At 41.7% G+C, this 21,487-nt stretch overlaps 1 protein-coding gene across 6 annotated transcripts in view; it reads left to right on the plus strand.

The window, feature by feature from the left end:
- Nucleotides 1–21,487, plus strand: part of TNRC6B (trinucleotide repeat containing adaptor 6B) — an 81,731-nt gene that overhangs the window by 45,705 nt on the left and 14,539 nt on the right. For 5 of the 6 annotated variants that reach the window (XM_023729063.1, XM_023729061.1, XM_023729057.1 and 2 more), the window contains 10 exons: nt 3,216–3,347; nt 3,890–3,985; nt 4,424–4,607; nt 9,611–9,748; nt 11,941–12,117; nt 13,394–13,540; nt 13,801–13,896; nt 16,282–16,506; nt 16,921–16,991; nt 20,157–20,296. In XM_023729063.1, coding sequence (XP_023584831.1) covers nt 3,216–3,347; nt 3,890–3,985; nt 4,424–4,607; nt 9,611–9,748; nt 11,941–12,117; nt 13,394–13,540; nt 13,801–13,896; nt 16,282–16,506; nt 16,921–16,991; nt 20,157–20,296 — 1,406 coding nt within the window. The remainder of the gene's footprint in view (nt 1–3,215; nt 3,348–3,889; nt 3,986–4,423; nt 4,608–9,610; nt 9,749–11,940; nt 12,118–13,393; nt 13,541–13,800; nt 13,897–16,281; nt 16,507–16,920; nt 16,992–20,156; nt 20,297–21,487) is intronic. The other variant, XM_023729060.1, reaches the window with a different exon arrangement.

Here is a 21,487-nt window from a genome sequence, read left to right on the forward strand (position 1 = left end):
TCTCTCACCATTCTGGAGACTAGAAGTCTAAAATCAGTATGTCGGCAGGGTTGGTTCCTACTGGAGGCTCTAAGGGAGAATCTGTTCCATGCCTTTCTCTTAGCTTCTGGTGATTGCTGGCCATCCTTAGCGGTTCTTGACTTATAAACACATCATTCTGATCTCTGCCTCTGTCTTCGCCTGGGGTTCTCCCCTCTGTCTCTGTGTCCAGGTTTCTACCAGTCATCGGATTAGGGCCCACCCTAATCCTCTGTGACTTCCTCTTAATTTGATTGTATCTAGTTGCGCTATTTCCAAATAAGGTCGCATTCTGAGGTTCTGGGTAAATTTTGGTGGGAGGAAACGCTTGTCAACCCAGTACAGCTGCTAAATCAAATGAATTAAGATTCACACATCACTGATGTGATTTTATGGGTCATTGCGGTATGGTGGGATAAGATTCTGGTTTGGGGCATGATGTTGAAAGTATAGGCTATATCTATACTTCCCTCCTTCCCCAATCTCTTATTACAGTGAGATTAGAAGTATTATAGCAGACACTATGAGTTAAGTCACACTGGTGATTATTTGGGTGAACTCAAAGGAGAAGTGAAGAAAAGTTGGTATTTGAGGGAAATTGTGGAGCTATGTTCTTCCTGCTGGCCACAGTAGGGGTGTGCTCGCTATACACACATCTGCTGGGAGCCCAACAGTTAAAATAGGTAATCAGTCAAGTTTTTATATTGGTTAGCAACACTCAGCATCTCTTCCAGGGTAGAGGGGAAGCAGCTGGGAGAACTACTGTTTTAAACCAAAACACTTCTCAGAACAATAAAGTGATAGGTTACGTGGAAGTGTCTGGAAAATGAGATTGTGAGTCAGGTATAGGGAACCTGAACTTAGATGTTTCTAGACTAGAAAATGTCAGAGAAAATATGTTCTTGAGGATGTGCCTATGACGGTGGCTCAAAAGTATTAGGAAACTGAAGAATTTAACGCTGACTGTGATGCTAAAGAGAGATGCTTCCTGATGAACTCAGTTTGTAAAGGGGCATTTTCACAAGATGGAAAGCAGAGGTATAAAAGCAATGATGGAATATGAGAGCAACATTGAAGTTCAGAGTTGTGTCAGGCGATTAGAACACAGAAGAAGGTGAGGCTTGTAAAAAAAAAAAAAAAAGTAGGCAGATTTAAGGAGCTTTTGAGTTTGGTGCAATATGGTGACTGAGAAAGGAACCACTACTTTGGACTAATTGTTGTGTGGAGCCTTAGATCAGAAATGGGAAAGAAGCGCCCCTCCCCCACAAGATAATGAGAAGAGTGGGGGAAATTTTAAAACAATTTTTGAAAGGAGAAATAAGGAAACGGGCTCAAAGACTGATGATCCTGGTGCGAATTCCAGGCAAGATCTAGACTAGATTATCAGAAAGATGGCTTTTGAGCACCTAGGATAGGAATCAGTAATCACAGTTTGCTCCAAGTTTCAACTTGACTCATTTCCTTCACTGATGAGTAAGAAATATTGGATCATAAAAAATGATATAGTCATTGTATCTTCATTTCAGCAGACCATTTAACAAGCTGCCTCATTGTTTTGGATGAGATGGAAAAATATAGGCTACATGCTAAAATAAAACCATTGCATAAATTAGTAAATGGTTGACTATTCCAGTTTCAGGTTGGAAGGAAGTTTTTAGTGGCATGCTACTAGATTATCCTCAGCTCTGTCAAATTCAACATTCCCATTGATGACCACATGGGGGAATAAATGGAATAAATAAATAAGTGGAATAATAGGATCAAGAAGAACTTGGGCCGACTTTTAACAAATTAGAATAGAATAGAGACCTGTCTGCTGAATAAGTATTTATTGAGCATCAGCTATGTGCCAGGCACATAAAGGTAAATGCAAGGTTCTAAGCTTGGATAAATTACTAAAAATTTTTTAAAACCAGTTGCTTCAATATTACATGGGGGGAGATATGATTGAGCAGCAAAATATATTTTAAAATATTGTAGATTTTGACAGTAAGTTTAGTATGTGAATTAGGAGTTATGTGATCACCAGAGAAACTGAGATCTTAGACATCATTGAGAAAAGCGTGACTTTTACCAGAAGAGTAGTGATACCCTGGTCTAGACTATTCTAGAATGTAGCTTTCCGTTCTGGACTCTGTATCAAGAAATTCATTGAGATACAGGTGAAAGAACTGATCATATTTAGCCTGGAGATAAGATGCAAGGGAACTGTAATCATTGTCTCAAGACATTTGAAGAGCCATCCTGTAGAATAGTATGAACATTTAGTGAGTGCATTTCTAAGCATTTAACACAAAATCCTCAAATAACCTACTGAAGTTAATATTATTCTAATTTTAAGATGAGAACATCGAGGCTCAGAAAGATTAAATAAGTAACTTGCTGCAGGTCATACAGCTTAGAAATGGCCGAGCTGGGCTATAAACCCAGGCAGTCTGACTCTAGAGCTGAACTCTTAAACCAGTGTCCTATTTGCCGCTCATGGGCGAGGGAGTAAATTTGTTCTCCATGGCCCCAAGGGCATCCAGTGGCATCAGTGGATGAAAGCACAGGGAAACTGATTTCAGCTTAGCTAAAAAATCTTTAATGAGTGGGAGGGCATCTTTTCCCTGTCACCAGAGGTTCCCCGCAGCTTAGTGCAGCTCATTCCTGAAACTGTGGAGAGAATGGGGACAGTAACTGTGGACCTTCCACACTGGCTCTCTGCAGCTCTGTGTGTATTCAGTATGAGAAGTCATGAGTTGAACTCCAGTGTGTTATTTTACAAGTTAATATATTTTTATCATCATTTGTGTAGCAGGAGTACTTTCTTTTAAGCGTTTATTAGCTTTATGCAGTTCAGTATGTTTTACTTTATGGCAGACTTCCTGTAATAACTCCTCAGACAAAAGCCATACTTTCACAAAAAAATTTTTTTGTGCACTTGTTTTCCTGATTATTAAATTCACAATTTTTATTGTAGAAAAATTGGGAATGTCTAAAGAAGAGAATAAGCTCTTATAATCTCAGTGGCTGAGAGATAGTCATTGTTAATACTTTGGCGTGTTTCCCCCAAGTGTATAATAGTTTTCATAAATATTTTTCAAAGAAAAAGTTGTCAGTACTTGCATTAGATCTATCAAGATTGTTTTCAGAGAAAAAATTGTTTTATTACGATAAATTCTGACAGCTCCATCTTTGTGTGTGCATCTGTCTAGGTGTCTGCCTCAATGCTCAAGCAGTTTCCCAACAGCGGCCTGAGTCCAGGCCTTTTCAATGTGGGGCCCCAGTTATCTCCTCAACAAATTGCCATGCTGAGCCAGCTTCCACAGATTCCCCAGTTTCAGTTGGTAAGTAGCAGATTTTCCTCGTATAGTTGAAAAGATCTGCAAAATTTTTTTGTTGTTTTCTTTAGTTTTGATTTGCTTCATTTATCTTTGCCAGTTTTTATGGTTAGAAATTACTAGTTCACACTTCTATCCAAACTCTTGAGTGCGCGTAAGTGTTGATATAGAGGAGCCCTAGTGGCACAGCAGTTAAGCACTCGGCTGCTGACCGAAAGGTTCACGGTTGGAACCCACCAGGCACTTTTTCAGGAGAAGGACCTGGCGATCTGCTCCGTAAAGATTACAGCCTGGAAAACCCTATGGAGCAGTTCTACTCTGTCACATGGGGTTGCTCTGAGTCACAATCGACTTCATAGTATCTAACAACAACAAACGTTGATACGTCAGCCTAGCCAGAGGTGAATATAACCAGAAGGTGAGAAACTTGATGATGCTTTCCTCGTTGGTACTTTCGCGTTAGTGACCTTAGTGCATCTCACAGACCCTCTCAGTGTTCTCAGCAGGTCAAGCTGAGGAGACGCCCAGTGGCCTCTCTTGTTTTGTAGGCATGTCAGCTTCTCCTGCAGCAGCAGCAACAGCAGCAGTTGTTGCAGAACCAGAGAAAGATTTCTCAAGCTGTGCGCCAGCAGCAAGAGCAGCAGGTACGTGCCTTCTTGTCTGTTGTAGGTGTGGGGTTGACACCAACAGTTTGTGTTCAGCTACTAACCAAAAGGTTGGCCGTGCGAATCTACCCAGCAGTGCTGCAGAAGAAAGTCCTCGTGGTCTACTTCGTTAAGACTACAACCATTGAAAACCCTGTGAAGCTCAGTTCTACTCTGACACATGGGGTTGCCGTGAGTCGGAATCGACTCGATGGCAACGATATAGGTGTGGGATTGGAAGAGTCCCTCTAGTAGTATGTGTGAGGAGTGCATCTCAGTTTAACCTCTCTGATAGCAAAAAGGAATCATATGCAGCCTTTTCCTGTGAAGTTCTGGATATTAAAGGCTTATCATTTTTCCTTTTTCCCTTGGGCCTCCTCCTTGATGGGCCTCCTCCTTGATCTGGCTTCCCCCCACCACCCTCACCGCCCCCGACAGCTTGCTCGGATGGTGAGCGCCCTTCAGCAGCAGCAGCAACAGCAGCAGAGGCAGCCTAGCATGAAGCATTCGCCATCTCATCCTGTTGGGCCCAAGTCACATCTGGATAACATGGTACCCAACGCTCTGAATGTGGGACTCCAAGACCTTCAAACCAAAGGGCCAATACCTGGATATGGTTCTGGTAAGTTCTTAGCCATAAAAACTACCATTTTTCATTTTTTAATCTAACTATCATGTTCTAGGCCTATGCTAGAAGTTGAACTCCCATTATACTCCATTTTTACCATAGCTATACTAGTAGAAAGGAGCCCTGTTGGTGCAGTGTTTAAAACGCTCAGCTGCCAACCAGAAGGTCAGAGGTTCAAACCCACCAGCTGCCCTGTGGAAGAAAGATGTGACAGTCTTCTTCAATAAAGGTTTACAGCCTTGAAAAGCCTTTGGGGCAGTTCTTCTTTGTCTGATAGGGTTGCTATAAGTCAGAATCGACTCAACGACAACAGGTTTGGTTTTTTTGCTGCTGTTGTCGTTGTTATACGAGGTAGGTAGATATATCTCAGGCTCAAATAGAGCTTTGATGATTTTCCAAAGCTCACTACACAACTGGTTGATAGTAGAGACAGGGCTCCAATCTCTCCGACTCCATAGCAGTCTTTCACTACAACGTGCTTATGAATGGCACCAGGAATTTCTAAAAGCCGAGTTAAATGTTTGTACATGCTGTGAGTGCTACACATGTCTGAGGTTACAATCTCTTTAAATGTGTACAGGTGGAAGTGTGTAACTCTACTGATAAAATTGCCTTCTCTTGAAAAAACTTGAGGTTCTAAAGTTAGAGGGCAAACTGATAAAATTCATCGGATATTAGTATTTCATCTGATTTAAATAGAATCAGCACAAGTAAGGTTATACCTGTGACATTCATCAAGAATCTTTTGGCAACCAAGTGGCAACTCTTTCAGAACTGGGGAGCATGTTATAAGCAGAATTCCGTCAGTGAGGTGACAGATTTAAATTAAAAATAAAAGTTAAAACTTAAAAAGGCACCACATACCACAGCAGGTTTCTTCTCAAACTGACAACATTGACATTTTAGGTAAATAAGATACTGTTCTCTGCAAACTGGAAAACAAGAGTTGGGAGGACCTGAAACCATACTCTAAGGTGGCAAAGTCACCCTGACCAAATCGCCCTATTCTCTGGTAGTTCAGTGACCTTCCAACTGAGGTGGCCACATACAGGGATGATCAAAGACTTCAAGCCGTCCATGATCTGGGATAGGTTTAAGGGAATTAATTTCCACATCCTCAACTTCCACCAAGTCGGCTATCTCTTAAAAATTATCTCCTGAAAACTGACTTAAGGTCGAGATAGCCTGTCTTCCACTTGACAGAAAAGAAGGGCAAGCCCTTCACCCATCCCACATCTTCCTAGGTGTGCTGGTCTAGGGGTAGAATGCCAGAGCACGAAGCAAGGGGGAAGCCTCGTTAGGGATCAGTGAAACTACCGATAACCCCTCGGCTCCCAGTCTCCACCTTCTTCCTCATCTTCTGGAGGATGAAGCTGGGCATAAAAATTTGGATTTTTTGGTACGTGTTGAATTCTGATTGAGACACAATATGTAATAATAGAGCAGGGCAGCTGTGCCTCCTCCTTTCCCATTCATTAGAGTGCCTAGTTGCCAAGGTAGAGCCCAGTCAGTGCAGAGCAGAGAGTGTGTGGAAGCCCAAAGCAGCTCTCTCACATTTGTTAATGCAAGCAGTTCTTTTCAGCTTTTCTCAGTGCTTGTCCCTAGGACATTTCATTAGCTGGAAAGAAAAGCACCTTCAAGCAGCTTCTTTCAAATATAAAAACATTTTCAGAATGAACCAGGTAAAGCCTGTGGGGAAACTTTTATGTCATTTCTTTTCGACTGGGCACGCCTTAGTCAGTTAAACCAAAAAGCAAACCCATTGCCATTGATCCGATTCTGACTCATAGCGACCCGGTAGGACAGAGCAGAACTGCTCAATAGAGTTTCCAAGGTGCAGCTGGTGGATTCAAACTGCCAGCCTTTTGGTTAGCAGCTGAGCTCTTAACCGTTCGCCTTCAGGGCTCCCTTAGTCAGTTAGATGTTCAAAACCCAAAATCACATGATGTGTTTCTTCCAGTGACAGGCCTTACAGTGTTTAATAATTTCTGCCTCTTATTTAAAAATAAAACTGTGTGGTGGCTGCAGATGTATTAGTTTTTAGCAGCATGTACCTCTCTCACAATGTCCTGTTAGATTACTGGTATTATTTCTGATTATTGTACTTGATTCTTGTTTATTCCCAAGGGCTGGGTGACCAGAGTTCAGTAGACACGTATATACATAGTTACTGAAGAATTTCATGTGTTTTATCATCTTCTTTCATAAGTAGCTTATAAATTTAGCTGTGCATTATATTACTCCAGGTTAAGGAGCAACAGCATCTTATAACTTATTAAACAATGGACAAATCCATGCTATTAGGTCTTTATCGTGTTAATTGTGACCTGACTGTTTATAATCTGCCTTTTTAAAAAGACAGAGAAGTGCAGCTTTGGTTAGCACACAGGCCAAAAGTGGGCTTGTCCAACGAATAAGAGTCTCTGGTAAAACTGAAGTCATCTGGCCTTATGTGTGATACACACATATGCATTAATAATAAAAAGAAATCTTGGTTTTAAAAAATTCAAACAGCTGTTTATTTTTGGATGCTATGGAAGCACGAAGGCAGTACTGTGCAATACTGGAGGTCAGAGAGAAAGAGAAACAAGACCCTTTCTATCTGGCGTAGGACTAGTGAACATAAAAGTTGAGCGTTGCAGCTGGTAATGGGGAGCCCAAGATTGAAAAGGGGAGAGTGTTGTTGACATGTTGGGTTGGCAACCTATGTCACAAAAACAATATTAGTATTAATTGTTTAATGAGAAGCTAGTTTGCTTTGTAAACTTTCATCTAAAGTACAATTAAAAAAAAAAAAAAAGTTGAGCATTGCATATATTTTATCCTCATGATCAGTTTGTCCTAAAGTTTCAAGTAATTCCCTGATATAATTTCCAAGAAGCACTAGTCCCCTGGGCCCCTAAACCAAAACCAAAACCCACTGCCGTCGAGTTGATTCCTACTCATAGCAACCCTGTAGTACAAAGTAGAACTGCCGCATAGGGTTTCCAAGGCTATCATCTTTTCGGAAGCAGACTCCCGCATCTTTCTCCTGTGGCACAGCTGGTAGATTGGAACTGCTGACCTTTCTGTTAGCAGCCAAGCGCTTAACCACTGCACCACTGGGACTCCTAAAAGAACTCTAAAAAGATGAAATTAAATGACATTAATTCACTATGAGTTTTAAATAAATTTTAGAGCGACTTTAAAGATAATTAACGTGTGAGGAGTGATTCCTTATCTTAGAACTAATCTTTAAGTTTTTAATCTTAGCCAGAATCCTAGACTTTTTTCAAAAGTTCTTTCTCCGTGAGTGGAAATGAGCTTTCAGACAGCCAGGAAGCCACGTACCTTGGGCTGGTTTGCTCTGTCAGAGGCAGAGGTGCCATTTGTCCAAAGAACAAGTGGCTTATTCCGTTAAAGCCTGTGTCAGAGAGAGCCTTTGTGCTTTTCAGCCTCCTGTCTGTCCATCATTTCATTTCAGCTCCGTAAGCCAGAGGAAGAAAATATCTTCAACCCTTCTCCTTTTTAAATCATCTAAATTCAAAATATTTCCATCTCATTCCAATGATTTCTGCCTTCCCTTCTGTGCCCCCCTGCAATCACTTGGATTAATAAATTTGGTTACATTGTGATGGAACAGTGTTCTTTATATAAATAGCAACATTTCAAACATAGGTCAAGTAGATTTTAGAACAGATTTACAAAGCTATCTCAGACAACTAGGATAAGCACAGGGGAGAAAACCATGACGTGGGCCCTCAGCGGGGTTTAGGTAAATGGAACTGGAGGGCCAGTAAAATATTGGGGTGGAGGAGGAGAGAACAAGATCTCTGGATGGTTAAGAGAGCAGAGTGGGGACAGCATGGAGCCGGGCCTGGCTTTAGGTCCCTGTGGCACCTGGGCTTTGGAGTGGTGGAACCCTGCTACCTCTCATGTGCCTGCTGTTTGCTGCATGGCTCCTTTTCCTTTTCCTGTAGTTCCTCCTTGTTCTTCCTATCCCCTCCCCTGTTTCGTTTGTTCATTTTAGTCCTTTATTTTACTTTTTTGAGAGACCGTTTGAGAAAGTGCATCCACAAGCGCTTCCCATGTGATTTTTCATCCACCTGTGAGGCTGCATCCACAAGCCTTTCCATGTGATTTTCACCTGCCCGGCCCCGTGCAGTGGTAAAACAGTCCCCACCCAGACTCTTGCTAAGGGCCTGACTCCTGAGACTTGCCCAGGGCTCATGACAAAGTAAACTCTGAACTCTACCTAACGACCAACGCAAGCCTCAAGACCTCCTTCAAGTTGATCTCTTGGATTCTCACCAGACACCCATCCCTCCCATTCTCACACTGTCAGTTCTTTTTCTAAAACACAAATCTGTTTATGTCTCACACTTAAACATTTCTTTATCTCCTGCCTTAGAGAAGAAATGTCCAAACTCCTTGGCTTCATGTATAAGGAACCTACATGACATGACTCTTCATTTCTCCCCCTTCTCTTGCCACTCTCCACCTTGCTTCATCCCACAGTGAGCTAACCACTGGACCTCATTGAACTTCTCGCCATTCCCTAAGCATGCTGACTGTCGATGAGCCAGAGCTTTTATGCTTTGTTTCCCTTACTTACTTAAATACCTGTCCTTAGGTCATAGATAATTACCCCTTCTTCTGCGAGGCCTTTCTCTTCCAGGTACCCTTACCACAACCTTTCAGCTTCACCCTACACCATATTGGTGTGATATGTGGAGAATCCCTGGCCCCGGCCTGCTGTCTGGTCCAGATGTTAAACTATTTGAATAAGTGAATGTGCAAGTGCACAGAGATAGTCTTAGCAAAGTCATCACTTTTTTAGCAAACAGGAGCCAAGAGCTGAGTTTTGAATCGAAACGTCTGTTTCTGAGTGGGGACAAGCTCGTGTGAATTAGTCTTTGAGTGGCAAATAAAGGCAATTCATGGACTCTGCCCCAGAACTCCTCATTGCTGATACTTGAAATGTACAGAAAGACATAAAATGTGGTTCTGCATTTTAGGCTTCAGCTCTGGCAGCATGGACTATGGCATGGTTGGTGGGAAGGAGGCTGGAACCGAGTCTCGCTTTAAACAGTGGACCTCCATGATGGAGGGACTGCCCTCTGTAGCCACACAGGAAGCCAATATGCACAAAAATGGTAAGAGCAAAACGAGCGCTGTGAGCCGGAGCCATTTTGACCCTCAGCTGACCTGAGAAAGCATCGTATAAAATTATTGTAAAGCACAGATCTTCAGCTTTTTCCTAATGAGTCTCTTGATTTTTCCCTAAATCTTAAGATCACCTAGGATAGGAAGGTTGGGTTATATGTATGTCATGCTACAAGAAACTTAGACGTGCTGGTTCTGATTAAGGGGTGCAAGATTTCCCACCAGCCCATGGGATTGAGGGCCATTGGGGACTCAATGTGGTAGAACCCTAATAAATTGGCTAAGAGGACAGAATCAGCTTGTTTTTGCTTTTTTTTTTTTTTTTTTTTTGAGGTGCAGGAGAGCATAATTAGTACACATGTTGATTTTTTGACCCATATTAAGTCCACAGCATTTTAAAAAATTCTTGCCCTTTGATCTCCAAAAGATGACTAATAGGTCCATACATGAGATTCGAACTTTCTGCAAAGACAGCACTTGCGGGCGCCGCAGGCTTTGGTCATGAATGTGGGCTGTTGTTTCCACCCCATAATTCTCTGTAAGGGCTTCTCCAGTTCCCTATAAAACAGATCCGTGGTCTTAGAACCTTCCTTCAGCCTTTGTTTCAATGTTTGCTTCATTTGACAGTAATTCAGTTGGACTCAACTGTATCCGTGAGAACCAAGTATAAGTAGGTGTCTGGCCGTTCTGTTGCTGCTCTTGGCAGGCCTCAGCCCTAGCCGAGTCATTCAGTGTGGAGCCTTTCAGGTTTCCTTTATAAACCACTCTTTAACGTGCCCATCCAAGAGGTGGGTGAAGTGGCTACATGATGTTCTCTGCCTACTATCCCGAGGCATTATCATTTGACTTTGTGCCACGAAGTCAAGAATGATTTATTAAAATTATAAAGTCTGTTTCTGGCCTGAATAATCCAAGTCCAGCGTCATCTGTAGCTTTGGGCACTTTCACTACTCACTTATACTGATGATTCACTGGGTTCCCTGGTCCCCAAGGACACAATATGTGCATGATAGTAAATAATGAAATGGCATGTGAGAGGGTATCTCGAAGGTAAGATATCCACTTGCCTTTTTAGAGGTTATAAATAATATTTTCCCTACTTCCTTAGCAATCTCCAGGGTAATTGAACTTTTCATTTGCCACTACTTCATCATAATGTGCCTTCGAGCCAACTTCCTGCCAGTAGCTTCCAGACAAGCAAATGAGAGGGAGATAGTCTTGATAATACTCTTGCTAGACCAAACCAAAGAGGTTATTTTTACCAGTATTTAAACAAAGATTTTAATACATTACCCTGGAAATAATTTTATGTTTCTAAACAGACTAAGAATAGATCAGGTGACATAATACAGTACGTAACATTCATTTAAGAAATAAGTAGAATGGTATTTGGTATCTCACGGATGCCTATAATTTTGTTTAGTTTTTTGTTGTTGTTAGTTTGAGGGAATTTTAAGCTTTTAATGTTTTTCCTGCCCCATAGCCTATAAAATGCACCAAGGGGGCACCAACAAAACCACTGACATGGTCTCAGGAAAGCAGTGACAAAGGGTTTGCTGTTCCTCGTGTGTGAGGCCCTGGCTCTCAGGGCCACAGTGGTCATTGCTGGTTTTGTATTGGCAAAGCCCCTGTGCAGGAGTTCCATCTCCTTGCCTTGGAATTTAAAGCAATTGCAGATGCTTTTCTTGCCGCTGGGCTCTCTCTTTACCCTGCTTCTTCCAGCTACACTACGCCTGCTCAGCACTAAAGAGCTTGGGTGGGAAGCATCCGTGAAAATATAGTTAAAAACCCTCTTTTCTACAGCAAATTGTTTAGTATTTTTCCTGTTTCTCACTCATGAGTTATTATCCTAGAAACTGTGGGGATAATGGTATGCTTTGTAGTTTAAGAAGTTCATAAGGCCATAGAATTTTAAAACTGAAAGGAATATTGCAAGAATGAGAACAATCCTTTGTGCAAAAGTGACAAACTGAGAGGCTTAGACGGGTGAAATGAATTGTTCCTGGCGATAACTGTTTTTTAACTAAATACTGAGTCTCAAAGGCAACCACTTATTCCAGTACTCTTCTTAGTCCATAAGCTTCAGAATATTGTATTTGTTTGAGTTACTCAGAATAAAAGAGAAGTTCTGTTCATAGGAGTCCTTTCTGGGTATGAATTAATTTTTTCTCTCCTTTTTCAGGCGCTATAGTGGCCCCTGGTAAGACCCGAGGAGGGTCACCATACAACCAGTTTGATATCATCCCGGGTGACACACTGGGTGGCCATACGGGTCCTGCTGGTGATAGCTGGTTACCTGCCAAATCTCCACCAACAAATAAACTCGGAACTAAATCCAGCAATGCCAGTTGGCCTCCAGGTATTGTCCAGGAAATGCTTTTTCTGGGATAGCATTTGTGTTTTTGTTGTTAATTTCAGGTTCTGAACACATTGTTTTTGCAACCCACTTTACTAAGGTCACTTGATTTCATTTTTTCATTCAGTAACTGTTGTCTGCTAAAAGCCAGGCATGTGCTGTGTACTGTGGGCAGATAGGGAATTCTCTCTAGCGTTCAATCAGGAAGACAAAGTGTGAACTCTGATCAGCTGCACAGTAAATAACCTCCCAGGCATATGACCCAAGAAAGTCAGGAGGAGTGGAATCTGAAGGTCAAGGAAGGTGACATTCCACCTAGCACTTGACATTCATCCCATGGACAGGATGCCTTGGAACCTGGGTTCTTTGAAGTGTCCATTGAATTGATTGGTTTATTCATTAAGCAAGGATTTTTTATTAGGTTGCAGATATGCAGTAGTGAGTGCAATGAGATTGTTAGTCAAATATTTTTCTTTTTTTGACATAAATAATCAGAGTTTATTGTAGAAAAATTCGAAAATTTAGTGAAGCAAAAATGAAAATCAGTAATTCCAAGAATTTGGTATCTGTTCTTCCAGACCTCTTTCTGTACATGTATATTTGTGATACGGATATGTATGGTTTAATTTTACTAAAGTATGGTCATAAAATGCATGTTCTTCCTCATCATGATTGTGAAGATAAAAGTTTGTTCATTCTACCACATAGCTTTAAATACGATTTAAATTGACAAAAAAAAAAAAGTAACCTCTCAAATATATTCTAGGCATTCTACATGATAAGCCCAAGTTATTCCTGGGCGACTGTGTAGTGACGGTCATTTGTATTACATTTTCTTCCATGCATTCTCAGCTAGTTTCTGGTGATGGAAATGGGACAGGTCACTGATTTCCACTCCAGATTCTCTCCCAAATCTTGGCCTAGATGCCAGGACAATTTCTGATGAGCACCAGAGAACTTAATCCTGCTTTCCCTACCTTCAGGCCTTCATCTCCCTGGGAGCAGGAAGGTCAGGTACTAGGACCAGGTATTGATAAACAGTGGCCCCAAGTTCACTGGCACAAACAGAAGGTCAACAATGTTATTCTAACACAAAGATAAAGCAGATACTACTGGAACAGGATGTGTTCATGCTGATTTTTTTTACTTCATGATGACAATCTGGAATAAAATAGATCAGTATTTAGTCTTTTCCCAGACCCATTTCCCATAGCAAAAAATTATTTTATCATTTTTTGAACAACCTCCTACCCCTAATTGTTTGTTCTCCTTGTCTCAGAATTCCAACCAGGAGTGCCATGGAAAGGTATCCAAAACATCGACCCTGAATCTGACCCTTATGTCACCCCAGGAAGTGTGCTGGGGGGTACAGCCACATCTCCCATTGTAGATACTGACCACCAACTTCTGCGGGATAACACCACAGGTAAGTAAGCGAAACATTCTCTGCATTTATTCAACACCCAGCATTCTCCTATGTGTCAGTCTGTGGATTCTTTTGTATTTGCTAGTACCTAAAAATTAAACCTGAAAACATAAGAACATGTAGCTTTTTACATTTTTGTCTTTTAGATATTTTTTGTTCTCTTCTACTGAAGGTTAAAATTAAATACTCTCCGAGTTTTACTGGTTATACTGCCATTTATTTGTAACATTTTCTTTTTGCTCTTCATTTGTCATCCAAAGGGTCTAATTCTTCCCTCAACACCTCGCTGCCTTCACCTGGTGCCTGGCCCTACAGTGCCTCTGACAACTCCTTTACCAACGTTCATAGCACTTCAGGTATGAGTGTGACCTATTGTTTCCCTTTGGTAAGCATTTTCCGTCAGATTTCTTTCTAGAAAGGCAATTAAAATTTATTTCTTAAGAAGTACTTTTACAAAAGTTGAATAGCATAGGTCAGCGTGGATTATCCCAAGTTGTTCACTTTATTTCCCTTCTCAGTATCCTCTATATAGAAGTGAATCACTAATTCAGTGGAACAGACTTTGATGAGCACACCTTTTGTATTGGGCCTGTCCTCAGGGAGCTGCTAGTCTCACAGAGGGAGGATGAGACAAATACAGCTTTATGACAAGGCAGATAATAACACAGTTGAAGGGTACTGTGGGTGTTCAGAAGACACGTCATGTCCTAATGACACAAGTGTTTTTCTTCTGACCAGCCAGCCAGGGGAATCAAGAGCCATAGCAAGAACCAACTAAGTTATAGGTTGTTATTCCTAAGGCAGCCAGTGGTAGCTTTCATTCCTCTAGAAATCTGTCCTCTTGTAGATGAATGCTAAGGAAAGCTGGCCAGAGAAATGGAGAGGACCTCGATTACTACTACCAACTACATTTGTTGAGTTCCGTGTGTGTGTGTGTGTGTTTAGAAAGACAATAAAAAATAAAAAGTTGGTGGGTATAATAAAGCTTTTGAAGTCATTCACTTAGCACAGTGCCTTAGAGATCAGTAGATAAATTATTAGTAATTGACACCTTGACCCTGCAAAAGTTCAACCTTAAGCTATTAAAGTCATTAAGGCTTGCTCCTTCTTCAGGCAAAAGGAAATAAATCTTTAGGTACCTACTAAGACATTGCAGGCTGATGGCCTACAAATTGTCTTCTCATTCTTTCCATCCCATGTCATATCAGCAGTGCTACAATATCTACCATTTACTGAATGCTCCTGTAGGCCCGGCATTATGCTAAGCATGAATTGTTATTTTACCTTCACTAAAGTCTGTGAGGAAGTTCTGGTGTTATCCCCACTTTGTAAATGAAGAAACTGAGGTTCAGGTGCTGATGTACTTTGCCTCAGGTCTGAGCAAATGTGTAAAGGAGCCAACTCTATTCCATGTTTCTAACCACCACCCTACATTGTACTTTCATAAAACTTCTGCCCTATACGTGTACAAACTCGTTTTTACCTAACTCTTATTCTTCTAATTGCTTATATTTCAGGTTGAACTATTTTATTTTTTGCCTGCTATTGGTCATTCACCTGATAGATGGCCTCAGAATCCCCTCAGACTTGTCTAAAACAAAAAGTGTACTTCCTACTCCCATAATTATCTTCCCTTTTTAACTAAGCTCTTTATTTTTTTTAATGATGCTCGCATGCATCACTGAGTCACACTATCTCAGTCATTCCTCACACTTTCCTTTCTCTTTACTTCCTTCACCCAGGCAGTGACCAGGTCCTCTGAGTAGTTAATTCTTCAGTCATATCTCTTACATCCATCTCGTTTGTTCCAATCTGTTCGCAGTCACCCTAGTTTACCTTCTTAACACTACAGGCTGAATAGACTGCAAAAATCTCCCAATAGCATCTTAATCTGCCTCCAACCTACTTTCGTGGCCTCCTTTTGTGTCTTTGTGAAGTGTTATTCAATCAAAACTGGAAGAAAATATATTCAGAGTAGAGAGAGTTAAAATTGAACCTTGGTTTGTATTTCCCCCAGCTCTCTGAGCCCACTCATTTATGTAAATCCTTAAAGACCTATCTTTGCCAAGCCTTTGCTGACAGCCCAGCATTCTCTCTGTCCTCTGTGGATGGAACATACATGGTGCTGCCTGGGGTCACTAGTTCTGTTGTTCATTTGTTTTCTCTTCCCATCTGAACTTGAGGTTTTTGAGGAAAAGTGTTTATATTACCCACAAAAGTGATTCAGTGCCTTAAGCATGGTAAGCCCTTAGTGAATATTTATTATATGTTGATTTTTCTTAAATCTGTTTGAATGTTATTTAATATGCTGAATCAAGGCATCAAAAATGTCCTAGTTTTCTATTGTACTTTCATTCAGTCAGTGAATATTTATAGACTACTTTAGTCCTGCTATGTTTCACATTGTACTGTGTCTATAAGCCTAATGACTTTAGGAATACTTTCTCCTTGAATTTATCTCCCTTATTTTTAGCTCAGTGGAGAATTAATTATCTTATTAAATCTCTAGTTCAAGTGATAATTTTGTCGATTCAGAGTAATAGTTGTTGAAAATTTTATATTTAATAAACTCAAAGAACAATATTATTTTGTATTGCTACTCTTAAAATATGTACTTGATATTATTTTTAGAATATAAATGTATTCATAATTATGTGTATGTGTAGACAAAATTTATGTATACTTGTAGATTAAAGTGACCCATCTAACCTTAATACTTCCTTAATTTTCTCTTCTTCTAGCAAAGTTCTCTGATTACAAATCAACATGGTCCCCAGATCCCATAGGACACAACCCTGCTCATCTCTCCAACAAGATGTGGAAAAACCATATTTCCTCAAGGAACACTACATTGCTGCCCCGCCCACCTCCTGGTCTGACCAACCCCAAACCATCATCTCCCTGGAGCAGCACAGCACCCCGATCAGTCAGGGGGTGGGGGACACAGGACTCACGGCTTGCCTCGGGTGAGAAGGAGCAGCATTGTTTTATGAGGGGCCTCTGTTAGTTAACACAAATGGTGAAGACGTGATGAAGTCTTCATAAGAGTTGTCTAGTAAAGGAAGAAATATCCCTTGAGTGGAAAATTGAAGTCAGTGTAAGGCAAGGAGACCCAAGAACTCCCGGCGAGATGGGTGGAGTAAAGAGGACCAACTGCAGAATGACAGTGCTGGGGAAAATGTTGTCTTGCAGATAAGGCATGAGCATGCATAGGGATCAAGTACTAGTGGAGGAGAGAATTTATTCAGTTAGGATAAAGAAGGTCAGAGTGAGGTGGAATGAGAGAAGAGACATTGTGGGCTGTGTGAATGTGTTTCTTGCTCACTGCTTTCTTGAGTGTCTTGCTCGCTCTTCCTGATCTTTCTTCTGGTTGCTTACAGCCTCTACCTGGAGTGATGGTGGCTCGGTTCGTCCTAGTTACTGGCTGGTTCTTCACAATCTCACTCCGCAGGTAATCATGCTTTCTTGTGACTCTCTAGGTAGGACTGGGTCACAGTACGAGAGTAGGAATCTCAGAGATCTGGATGGCTGGCAGATAGGAAAGCTCATTTATCTCCTGGTCACTGCAGAGAGGCCCAGCAAGTGTGGCTTATAACACTGAGAGCAGGCAGTGTTCTCTGGTGATTTCTGTTTAGCAGAGATAACTTACTGTCTAAATCTGTCTGCTGAAATCCGGAGCCAAGTGGGGAAAGGTGTTTTTAACCACACGTTAAAGAAATTACTTGTTTTCATGTTAGTTATCCAACAAGATTTGAGGGCTGAAGGCTCACTATTAACTGTTTACATGCTTCATAAATAATCAGCCATCCATCTCTGCAGTAAAAGGAATCTGTGGATTTAATAGCATAAAGGCCACATGGATGCTTTTAATTTTCTGTTACCCTCTTCGTATGAAGATGGCATTAGTAATGTGCTATCATCAGGATATGCCCTGGGTGGGGCTTAATTTGCTCTGAGACCCCTCCCTTTCACCATGGTTGCCTTACGACTTGATACATTTGCAGGAGCACCATGTTGAGTACTTGAGCAACCTTTTTCCTCTGAGTGAGGTTAAATGAACCCATCAGAACTGAGCCCATGACCTTCCTCTGGACTTGACAAGCATGACCTTTACAACACCTTGTTAAAAGGAGTCAATCATACCTCCCTCCGTTTGACACTAGGATGTGTTGTCCAGCATGTAATTCATCCATGGATTCGTGTACACTTCACTAAGTCACCATTTCCCAAAGTGTTCCCATGGGGTGTTAATAGGTCTCTGGCCTGATATGTTTGGAATATTCACTTGGGTTAAACAAAACTCAGCAGGTTTCTTCACTATGAGACTTCTTAGACTCTTTGATATGCTAGCATGTATTATGGTTCTCTGCAGGGAGGGGAGCAACTACAGCTTCTCCCATACTTATTTGCCCCAGTGAATCCATTTGTGGGGGCTAAATCATAGCACTCATATTTCAAGGTACATGTTGAGAAAAGCAGTTTCCTAATAAATACAGTTGACATGAGGAGACAGGTGTGGGTCAGCTCTTAACCTCATTATCTAATCAGTTCAGCTAAGAGTTCCCGACTGTTCATCTAATGGTTGTCTGAAATAGGCAGAAATTATATGACTATCGTCAAACCTGTATATGCCTCATTATTTCTAAGAGTTGTCACACAGTGTGGTGGATATGATATGGTTAGGATGAGAGAAGCTATAAGGGACACACTGTTTTGAAAGGAGTCTGGGCAAGCTAACCAGCTGTTCATTTCTGTTTTATCATATGCAGACTAGTAAGTACATGTGTATATGTATATATAATGAATGTGCAGATTGGCTGTTTGTATTATAAATAATTGATTAATTTTAAAAATGAACACTACCTAATAGCAGACTAATCTCAGTCATAGCTTAAAAGAAGCCTATAGGACCAACTCTGTGATACTCAGATAAACCCAAAAAACCAAACCCATTGCAGTCAAGTCAGTTCTAACTCATAGTGACCCTATCGGATAGAGTAGAAATGCCCCCATAGAGATTCCAGGGAGTGGCTGGTGGATTCAAGCTGCCGACCTTTTGATTAGCAGCCGAGCTCTTAACCACTACACCACCAGGGCCCCTGATACTTTCACTTTTCACTGCCTTAAACTTGTTAAGAGGACATCTGTCCTGACAAGGCTGGCATATATAGACAGCCTTATGTAGTCAGTTGTTGCTCACGAAAAATGCTAAGAGCTGTTTCTCCAATCAGTTTCAGTAAAGAGCTGAGACGAAACTGTCGGTTTTCATTCTGTGGGATTTCCATGGTAAAACCACAGAATGTTTCCACTGCTGCTGCCAGTAGCACAGCGTTTTAAGGCAATTCCAATAGTAATCTGTTTTCTTCAAAAAAATGAACTGAGCAGCTTGAATAAGCCTACTTAAGCCCCGACAGGGAACACAGCAGAAAGTTTCTGACGGAGCAGGAGAGAAGTGGGGTGCATAACTCAAATTCAAGTAAAAAGACCAGACTTAATGGTTTGACTGAGACTGGCGGGATCCCAGAAGACATGGTCCCTGGACTCTCTGTTAGCCCAAAACTAAAACCATTCCTGAGGCCAACTCTTCAGACAAAGATTAGACTGGACTATGGGACATAAAATGATACCCGTGAAGAGTGTGCTTCTTAGCTCAAGTAGATACATGAGACTAAATGGTCAGCTCCTGTCTGGAGGTGAGATGAGAAGGCAGAAAGGGACAGGAACTGGTTGAATGGACCCAGGAAATCCAGGGTGGAAAGGAGGAGTGTGTTGTCACAGTATAGGGAGAGCAACTAGGGTCACATAACAATGTGTGTATAAATTTTTGTATGAGGAACTAACTTGAATTGTAAACTTATAGCACAATAAAAAGAAAACAAAAGCCTACTTAAGATCTTGGTACAAATTAAATTAATTCATCTGAGTCCTAAGTTAGGGACATTATCCTTCACCACTGAACATCTTCAGTGGTTAGAGGCTGACCAAGGCGACTGGTTGCAACCTTTGGTCACAGTGACTTAAGGCAGCAGAGGACACGACTAGTAGATAGAAGTAGAGTCACCTCCAGATGGTTAAAGTAAGAGTAAGAAGAGACAACATTGAAATAGTCTTGAGCTAGGCCAGTCATCGGCATCCTCAGTCGACTATTTAGCAGTGCTTTTCTTGTTTATGTCTTTGCCTTTAGCTAATTGTGAGCATTCCTAAATGGGGAGGTAGGAGAATTCTACATTAGCAGTGATACTGAGAACTTAAAATCTTACTTGGGTGCCATTCTTAGTTCTGCCTTTTAAGGCTGTCCCAATTAACACACACTCACTGTTGACCTCGTAAAGAAAATAGACCACAGGTTGACGCGTATTCTTTTGTTTTGCTCTGTATTCATGCACAGTTTTGTATATGCACGTTAGGATCAGCCCAGTGTTGACAGCTTTAAAATCTGTCTTTAGGACCTCATTATTCTAGCAGCCTTTCCTGGCATTGAGTTTTTCATTCGTCTCTCCAAGACTGACTGACTTAAATCCTGATACGGTTTACAAACCAGAAGTCTTTGTCATTTTCAAATAATCTCTCCCGTCCCACCTCCAGTTCGAGTCTCATGAGTGTCGTTGTTCCCTAGATTGATGGGTCAACCTTGAGAACGATCTGCATGCAGCATGGCCCACTGCTGACATTCCATCTGAATCTAACCCAGGGCACCGCCCTGATCCGATACAGCACCAAACAGGAGGCAGCCAAGGCCCAAACTGCACTGCACATGTGAGTATCCTGGCCATGCCCACTTACACAGACGCCATGGAGATGCACACGTGAGTATTCTGGCCCCTGCTTAATTAAACAAAGATGCATGAGAATATGCTCAAAAATAGCACCACTGGGTAAGCAATTGCAAGTCATGGGTAGTATGGTCTTTTCTGCATAACTAAGGATGGGCTGTCCTCTGTATATCATCGGCCAATAATCAGAATTCCAAATGTAAAGAGTTTGTGACATAGTGAGTAAATGTTAAGCACCATAAAACTATGCCAATATTTATGACGATGAGAAAGATTATAAGTGCTGTCATTTTTTGTAATAGACTCTAGCTGCCAGCTGTGCCATCTTTGTAGGTGATGATGAAATATTGTGGTCTTGGTGGGTAGCAGGGGTTGTTCCTGAGGTAGGTGGAACTAGATCCGACTGTAACTATCCTCGCACTGCCCCTGGCGGATTGGCAGGCAAGAAAAGGCTGACGTGACTCCCTTTGGCTCCCAGTGCCAGTACAGAGTACTACAGACAGAGCCAGGTGTGTGATGGTGAGGCAGGAGTAGTGAGCCCAGCCCCTGAGACAGAGAACCACTCCAGGTGTCTGAGCCTGGGCTGCCGGGATCTTTTCCTTCCCATGGGGAACACATAGCACTAACCTGGTCGCGGGGATCCTCCAGGACCGACCCTTTCCTCCTTACCCTGGCTGCTGTTGTTGTCAGGTGCCACTGAGTCAATTCTGACTTACAGTGACCCCACGTGATGGACTGGAACTGCCCCAGAGGGTTTTTTTCTAGGCTGTCATCTTTATGGGAGCAGATTACCAGGCCTTTTCTCTTACAGACCCACTGGGTGGGTTTAAACCACCAACCTTTTGGTTAGCAGCCGAGTGCTTTAACCGTTGCACCCCTAGGGCTTTTCATCTATGTATAGTATCCTCTAATAACCTTTGGATGTTTTGAGATTTAGTGATATCATATTGCTTTAAATCACTACTTCTCAATCACTTGGAGATCTGGTTAAAAGGAGGACTCTGGTTTTGTCGGCCTAGGGGCCAAGGCCTGAGATTCTGCATTCTAACGAGCTAACCCAGATGATGCGAGTGCTGCTAGTCGAGAACCACACTTTGTATAGCGAGGACTTAAAGTGCTGGATCCCATATACCTGTTGTGGGGTTTTCCTCAGATCCATCCCTCTTTTCCTCTC

This window comes from Trichechus manatus, unplaced genomic scaffold, assembly GCF_000243295.1.
Source record: "Trichechus manatus latirostris isolate Lorelei unplaced genomic scaffold, TriManLat1.0 scaffold00027, whole genome shotgun sequence".
NCBI lineage: Eukaryota > Metazoa > Chordata > Mammalia > Sirenia > Trichechidae > Trichechus > Trichechus manatus.